The following is an 8,739-nucleotide window of genomic DNA, read 5'->3' as shown; positions in this document are numbered from 1 at the left end:
ATTTGGATTCTTCACCGACGAGAAGGTAAGCAAAGCATCTTCTCTGGTCGGTTATAGAAGGCGACGGCGATTTGTCTTCATGCTCTTCTCCGGCACCTTCATGATCCTGTTGGAGACATAGCACTACAAAGGCTACACTATGATTAGCTCACATAGCACTGGTTGAACTTGTTTAGTTTCTCTAACATGCCAAACACAACTAACAACATTGTGTTTCTTCGTTAGGTCCACCCCAAGGATGCTAAGTTCCTCAACATTTTCATACGGAACTACTTAGAGATGCGGTAGATCTTCTCGGCTGGCTACCGGCAAGCATGCCATGGGCTCCGGCGAGCATCTCAGTTCGCCTATGCCTATGCCTGAGTATCCAAATACCCAGGAGTTCGAGACCAATATCCCTTGATGGTCATGAGAAGGCTGTTGACCATGCTCTTGTTCTTGGGAGGAAGAGGAAGAGGAAGAGGGGCAGCTTGATGGATGAGGAGTTGAGCGTCTTTAGCAGCATGACTGAGGCTGTCAAGGAAGTGGCAACTGCCACCACGGAGAGCAAGACCGTCGATGCTCACCCTTCCCTCTACAGTTCCGTCATGGAGATGGGTGGCTTCGGTCAGGAGGCTCTGATGGCGGTTGTTAGCCACCTACTAAACATCATGGCACAGGGGCCTGGGTTCGTTGGCAGGGGGGTCATAAGGTGCTCTATCTTAGGATATTGTTGGGCTAGCACTACTACTACTGTGCTTATGATGGTGCTGATGACGTGCATGATGATGACAGACGACGCCGACGATGACGTTGTACATTTTATGGTAAAAACTGTTGTTGGCCTATATATTTTGATGAGGTGGTATATACTAATCTCTTTGTGTCGATGGTGAACTGATAGGATTACACCATCTTTTAAATGTGGTAGTAGGATGACATCATAGTAGTTAGGACGAACTTGTTCTGCCTTTCGAGATATAAGATTATGCATGCCTATGTTGTTTATGTTTCATATGTTGTGTTCATTTGCTTGTTGCTTAATTGTTTTTTTATCATGCTAGGTGAAGTGATACGTGGTATACGTAGGGAGGGTTCAAGAGATTACAGTTCATGGATCATGGCACACATGACATGAACAAATGACCTATTACAAAGATAACTGCTTCGAAAGTTTTATGACCAGGCGAAAGGCAGATGATGCCAGTCCAACTTTATGCTCTCCTGGTCAGTTTGGGCTGTGTGAGATGAAGACATCATCATCGTTCAATTCGTCCTGATTGTAGTGTTGGTTTATTGGCGTAATCATTGTGGTCATATATAAAATGCAATGAGCACTAGTTAGGGTGATAGGTGAAGAGGAAGAGGGGTGACAAAATTAGTATAAAGTTGAGTCATCTATTTTAGAATGGAGGGAGTAGATGCTAACAGTATACACAGCCAAATGTGTGAAACCAAACATGTAGCATAGTGTGCATCAGAAGAGCCATATGCAGGCAACCAAATGCGTGAGGCAGAAGGGATTGGTGCTTCCATGCAGATGGATGTAAGCTACCAAACTATGTGCTCAACATGGTTTTCTACCTACCTCAGCCTGTCTAAGAGTCTGTTTGGCACTGCTGCTCCTTAAAATTCAGCTCCACTCTAAAAAATATAAGCTAAACGAGATAGCTCCACGATATGCCGCTTCACAAAAAACTAGAATCTGGGACACAACTCCCAATTTTTTATAAAACTCTTCAAGGGATGCTCCAAAAAACTCTAAGAACTGGATTTGGGTGGAAATTACCCACCACTGCCACCAGTAAGTGGATACCTCTTCGTTTCTCCCCCCCCTCGACCAATCAAATATATCCTTTCCATCAAATTTCTCATTCTTGAAGCTGGAGCTAGATGAAAGCCAAACATTCTCTTTGATAGTGCTACAACTTTTGGATGAAACTGCTCTAAAGTGAATTTAATGGAGCGAAACTGATTTTGGTGAAGCAAAACAGTCCCAAACACGCCCAAGTTGAGTCAAAGAAAAAAAAAGAAACAGTGCAGGCTAACAGCCGCCTCCGACGTGTGTGCAGTGATGCAAACGTCTTGCCAAAATCTGAGCATGATATCTGACAATTCATCTCCTACGCGCACCCTTCCTATGTAGTACTAGTAAGTAGTAGTTCCCATCACTGGCTTCTCTCGTGGTGACGAGAAACCTTCGGTACAACTTGGGAAACAAAGGTGCCCAAAAAGAGAGCCACCATCCGGTTGCTTCCGACGAAGAGTCGTTTTATCTTCATCGGCAACCGGTGAGCAGGATCTGGATTGAACTGCCCGCAGCCGCCTTCTTTTTCTGCGGCTGAAAACCCACCATCACAGGGTTAAAATACATATACACAGGACAGGTTATGGGAGTGGCAGTGGTGGGCAAGCCCACAGGTACCTTCTGGTTGTTGAAGAGGTCCTCTGCAATGGATTCCATTTGCTTTCGCCGCTTCTCCTCTCTCATGAAATCGTTCAAGGTGCCTTTCTCGCAATCAGACTCTCTACGGAAAGGAAACAGAATACGATAAGCCTTTCAGTGCAAAACCAACTGATGAACGTCAAATTCCATTGGAAGTCATCATAATCTTACCTGTATGGTTCTTGTGCACATGGAATAAGGGCCTTGAAGCTGTTTCCAGACACGGTTTGCCTCTGAAAAGTTGAAGGTTAACGATTTCGCTGTGTTAGCATTCAACTTTGTGCCAAAAAGGACTACATGAGCGTATAGAATATACCTTTTTGAATCGTTTGAAGTTAACACCTCCAGTTTCTGTCAACACGGCAGGAGCTGGCTGAAGGACCCTTTTGACAATCAGATCTTGACTGAAAATAACATGACAAGTCTCTTCCCTGCTACTGTCCAAGTTCTCATCCTTTGGCGCCTTGTTCACGAAAACAGCATCACAAGCCTCATCCTGCACCAGCTTGTTTATAACCTGAACGTCCTCGCCTCCAGCTTTGAACCCAGAAATTGCTGTTTTCTCTATGACCTGAACATCCTCCTCCATGGGTTCCAAAATTTCTTCTTTCTCCAGGTCGTTCTGAATATTGATGCTGACGTTTGTTTCTTCTAAATTTACAGCACTCACACTGCTTGTAACTTTACTTTCTGCTTTATCATCAGACATATGCTGAATATGGTGCTCAGACTTGCTAGCAGCAACAGTATGATCAGATATTGCAGTATCTGTTTCAACATCAGAATCCGCCACAATAGTTTCATCTGTTGTATTGGAGGATGTAATCATGTCTAGCAAAAAAAAATTACATTTGTAGGTTTATTAAGGCGTATATATGCAACTGCTTAGTGTTAAGGTGTCCAAATTTCTTGCACGTTCTCCAAAAATGCATATGCATGGAACTTTTAATACTTACAAGCAGGTGGTTCAATAGCAGCTGCTTCCAAGCGACCAGACAATATAGCAGCAAATAGCTTCACGTCAGTGGTCTTGGACAAAGGAAATAGAGGACGCATCTTACTGAACTCCAAAGGAGATTTTGCAGGAACAAGAAGAATTTGTTGGTCATTGTCTCCAGCTCCAGAGTCCTGTCAATTTCATGCTTAAGTCATTCATCTGTTTGCACCTCCCATAGACAAAGAGTACACACCCACCAATAACAAGATAAATCGTCATGCAAGTAGAGGCAATGAAGCAATCACATAAGGTAGCACCGGAATAAGTAACTGACATTATTATCAACTCAAGCCCTCTTCATCTAGAATTTGGGTGCCTTACGTTTTTAAAGAGAAAATGCATTATTCCTCAAAGGTATCCTCAAAAGAAAAAGAAAAACATTTTATAACATATTAGGACACTTACCTGGCTGTTAGCACAAAACTCCTCGATGCTAAGATATTTTGCTCCAGTTGATTCCAGTAGCTCTTGTATTTTCTCTCCAAATTTATACTGCAATTGAATAACGTTAGTCAACAGCAAAATGCCTGATGATATCCTTTCAACTTTAACATACACCACCTTTTCTGACGACCCCAGGATAAAAGTATGGCCTGCCAGGCAATTCTCCATGAGCTTGTTCTCAACCATCTTTATATCCATCCCATCAAGAGTCAAGTTTGGAATATATCTGGATCAAGTACGATGAATATATCACCATCTGTTGTTATGGGAGAACTACAAGTTGATGCAAGAATCAACAGAAACTACAACTCAGGTGCTGAAGGTTGCCCACAGCTTACTGTGTACAAGAAGGGATCTCTGTGTGTATGTTCTTTTCAGCCATCGCCTGAAACAGATCAAAACAAGAACTCAAACCTGAAATATACATATGAATAAGAAAGTGTAAATGACACAAGTGAAATAGTTGATCATTGCTATATAATTTACAGAATCACACCAGAGGACCTCCTCTGTCCATCTATATGCATTAACTTAATTCGCATAGTTCAGGTTCTCTGGCTAAAAAAGACCATACGAGCATCCAAGCAATGCTGCAGGAGGGACAAAGGGAAGTACCTTGAACCAGCTTCCCAAGATGATTGGCTTTTTTGTGATGATTGCATCAAGGAGCTCAGGTGTCAATGGAGATGATTCATCCACAAGAACATGTGTACATGTATCAAACCACTTACGAGTAACATATGCACCTTAGAAGGATAATACCGACTTATCAAAATTAAGTAGCAACAAGCATGGCAAAACCTATGCTTACTAATGACGACAGCAAGTACATCATACAAGTGTAGTTACCACTAACCAATAGATGTCATGACTGCCTGCAATGATCGATCAATTCGTGCTGACTTTTTGCCATGAAAAAAGACCACTATGGAGACAAACGAGAACCTGTCAGGAATATCAACAGAACTAAGTGCAACTTATACATCCACCTTTTCAACCAAAGCACCAGTACATATATGGAATAAGCAAAAAAAACATTAAAAAATGATTGCATGCATTGACAATCATTTCTTACAGATAGTTGCACGTGCTAATTAAAAAAAGATGTGTGAGCAGGGAAGAAGGCACAAGCATACCGTTTCCCCATTTTTCTTTTATACTAACCTGAAGGTCATGTTGCCATTTCCGAAAGTCACGGTATCGCCATCGGAAAGCACCACAACTTCATCTTTACGTAGACGACTGCCCTGGGTCCCCTGTACCTTGTTGACAAATGTGCCATATTTTGAACGATCAACTACACTAACACATGAAGGGCTTGCTGGAGCACCAGAACGTGGCTCCCAGGCAACCATCTTTTCAACTGCTATCTCCGCATGCACTCGGGATATCGACGTTTCTGTTTGAACGATATCGCAATCTGTAGCAGAAATGCCGGTGTCAATCTACACTCTAATACATGATGTTCAATGTATACTGATAGTCTATGAATTCCAAATCACATGCTACTATATTGATAATCTATCAGTTTTAGGGGCTTGCACAAATGGAGACCATATCAACTTTACTGAAAAGAAGAGTGTGGCTCTTGTCCTTGATGGTCTAGTAAATACAGTAGGAAAGATAAAATCCTTGACTATAGAATGCATTTCAGACAAATGAAGGGACAGGATACAGATTAAAATCGTAGGAATCAACCAGCATATCTGAATCCCAAAACATCATCTCCTTTTTTTCCAACCTGCCAAGGGGTTGTGTACAAGAACTCAACAATTGAACCGCTAACACAACTATCTTATCACCACATATGTAGTTGCACACAGAAACAAAACCTGAATGAACCAACAAGCCTTATACAACAGACCTTTGCGGCCGACCGTGTACGTCCCGGCGGCGGAGATGTAGTACTTCTGCGCCCCTGCAAGACCCCATGGAAACCATTCATCACCAAACTGAAAGGAAAAATCTGTGCACTACGAGGTCGGAGGAATCGGAGTGGGGGAAGGGGGTGGCACACCGCGCTCTGTGCCGACGGGGGTCAGCGCCCAGACCATCTCTCTCTCTCTCAAGACCTCCTCGCTCTCGTCTAGGGTAGAGTCCCGGGGGCCTTTGCAGCCGCGCTGGGTGGTGGCCGGCGGGGGTTTGGTCCAGATGTTCCGTGGCGGCTGCCGGCGTAGCGCGATGGCCGCCTGACACGGCACGCGCGGTGGTGGGAGCGAGTCGTAGTGTCGCGAGTGCGTCTCTGCTGAGAGAATACGTAACAGGGAGTTTCTGTTTGTGTTCGGTCTGGGCCGGATGGACCGATAGCCTAGCTAAGTAACTGGGCTTGGGCGCTCGGCCGATCACGACGGCGGTATAAATTCTATGCAGCTCGTCGTCGGGAAAAGGAAAACTCGCCGTCATACCCCTCAAAAAAAAAAAAGGAAAACTCGCGGTCATCTATATCTTCTATACCAACTAGAAGAACGCCCGTGCGTTGCAACGGGGCCACGTTAACTTAAAGAGTTCAATATTACGACATTGACGACCTTTTTTACCATCAAATCCTCACACACTGATATACACACAATATCGCCACACGTATCATCAGTTGATAATGCTATACAAGTTGAACCAGTTAAGGAATCAAGCCATGAAAAAGTTGCAAAAAATAATCCTACATGTGCCGCCAAATTTCATCGAGGAAAGGATGGTGTGTTGCGTCAAATATGTGGATCAGGGTTCAGCGGTACAAGAAAATTAAACCGGGTTTATTTGGTGCCTGCTAGACATGATGAGTTTCGTGAATATATGACACATGATCTACGTAAAATAAATAGTCTGCCGCATGTGAAAGTGCAACGATGGATATACAAGCAATGCAAGAGTCAAGAGGAGCCACAGCCAGATGATGTTATTCCCACGTTTCGTACGCCTCCAGGGAATATTAGGATTGGCAGCTTCCTTTTCAATCTCCAAGCCAATATATTTGATGGATCTGCTAAAGATAAGTTCCCATGTTTTATTTAAATTGGGCTTTATCCCATTAGGTAGTGCTACGTGAGTAGCAGAAGTAGTATTTTTCCTTGTAAAAAGGTCCACGTATGCTATAAACGTGATGACCAAGTCGTATTGATAAAAGTCCAGATTGTGTTGGCTTTCGGCCACGTGCGTGCGTGAGGGTCGGCTATATAATAGCCAATGTGCGTCAGATGAGGGGAGTTTGAGTTTTTGGGTTTGTTTTCAGAGTTATGAAATATACAGAAAAACGTCCAAGTTGGGGACGACCATATCATGTATATTATCTGTGATTTTCTCATCGAGGAAATTTACTAGTGACGGAGGGTTGATCATCACATCGACGCCTACGTGCTGATCCAAGGGGATCATTATTTTTGTTCGTGTATTTTCGTACACGGGTGAATCTTATTATTGGAGGTTGAGGGACCAGGTGGAAGAACAGTTGAACAAGGATCGTCGTGAAAGATCGGGCCATCTAAACGCGCGAATTAGCATCTCGCTAGTCCGTGTTTCATCAAGTGGTATTCAGAGCAAAGGTTAGTCACGGCGACTCAATTTGTAATATCGTCTACGGAGTCAAGCATCAATATGTTGAGCAGGAACATATTGATGGAGGAGGAAGGCATTGGCGAGGTCACTCTTTTTCACACTCGTTGCGTTGTGAACGAACGACGTGTTAATCTGACAATCGATGAGAGTACAACGGTCAATATGGCGAGCATCGAGGTGGTGGAAAAATTGGGGCTGAAGATGGCGCCTCTTGAAAGACCGTACACGCTGAAGTGGTTCAAAGGTGAAATCAAAATTACGCATCAGATTTTGCTAATTTTTGATCTCGGGAAATATTGTTGTGCGGAATTTTTTCATGTTTGTCCTATGCCCATGGTGTCGTGCCATCTGCTACTTGGGGACCCATGGTGCAAGCGTGTTGGGGCTGTGCGGGATGTCAAGAAAAATAGTTATTCTGTATCACGGAAGGGCAAAAAAAATTTGTTTTATTCCCATGCCAACGGATGTGTTCGCTGCTGATTGGAAAGATCGTTTGCGAAAAAGAAGAGAAGAGGTAGAAGAAATAAAAGAAGAAGTTAATGCACCGATGAAGGGTCTAAATCTTTTAGTGAAGAAGGTGCAGGAGGATGGTGATGCTAAAGGGCAGCGTTGGAGTGTTTTTAAAACACAGTGCAAGATCAAGGACCAGGCATGCAAGATGATAATTGATGGTGGCAGTTTTACTAATGCTATTAGCAAAGATCTCGTGCAAGCATTGGGTTTGTCCATGTGGCGGCATCCGCAACCGCACCACGTAGAGTGGCTATTCAACTCCGGAAAATTAAAGATTACACATAAGGTACGCGTGCCATTTGTTGTTGGAGATTATATTGACAAGGTAGATTGTGATGTCTTACCGATGGACGCTTGTCAGTTGCTATTAGGGAGGCCATGGCAGTTCGATCATGACGCGGTGCATGCCGGGAGATCCAACACGTACTCATTTATGCATGGTGGAAGGAAGCACGTGCTAAAGCCGATGCTGGATAGTGCAATCACTAGAGAGCGGCAAGTTCGAGAGAGGGAGGTCGTGTTGAAAAATGACTTGAAACCGCGGACGGTTTCGCTTCAAGGAAGGGAGGATGATATACACACAATATCGCCACACGTATCATCAGTTGATAATGCTATACAAGTTGAACCAGTTAAGGAATCAAGCCATGAAAAATTTGCAAAAAATAATCCTACATGTGCCGCCAAATTTCATCGAGGAAAGGATGGTGTGTTGCGTCAAATATGTGGATCAGGGTTCAGCGGTACAAGAAAATTAAACCGGGTTTATTTGGTGCCTGCTAGACATGATGAGTTTCGTGAATATATGACA

At 43.6% G+C, this 8,739-nt stretch overlaps 1 protein-coding gene across 1 annotated transcript; it reads right to left on the bottom strand.

Moving 5' to 3' along the window:
• Positions 1-1,817: 1,817 nt before the first annotated feature.
• On the bottom strand, positions 1,818-6,116 carry LOC119269747 (nijmegen breakage syndrome 1 protein-like). The gene is made up of 13 exons (XM_037551664.1): positions 5,884-6,116; positions 5,731-5,784; positions 5,031-5,286; positions 4,723-4,811; positions 4,482-4,612; positions 4,205-4,251; positions 3,984-4,092; positions 3,828-3,914; positions 3,382-3,553; positions 2,742-3,256; positions 2,597-2,658; positions 2,405-2,507; positions 1,818-2,320 (listed from the first exon to the last, which is right to left on the bottom strand). Exons 1-13 carry the CDS (start codon positions 5,918-5,920, stop codon positions 2,258-2,260), a joined length of 1,725 nt encoding a protein of 574 aa, XP_037407561.1. The 5' UTR covers positions 5,921-6,116; the 3' UTR covers positions 1,818-2,257.
• Positions 6,117-8,739: the final 2,623 nt, after the last annotated feature.

This window comes from Triticum dicoccoides, chromosome 1A, assembly GCF_002162155.2.
Source record: "Triticum dicoccoides isolate Atlit2015 ecotype Zavitan chromosome 1A, WEW_v2.0, whole genome shotgun sequence".
In the NCBI taxonomy this organism is placed as follows: domain Eukaryota; kingdom Viridiplantae; phylum Streptophyta; class Magnoliopsida; order Poales; family Poaceae; genus Triticum; species Triticum dicoccoides.
Note: the sequence above shows the minus strand (reverse complement) of the source record. Positions and strands in the feature narration are given on the sequence as shown.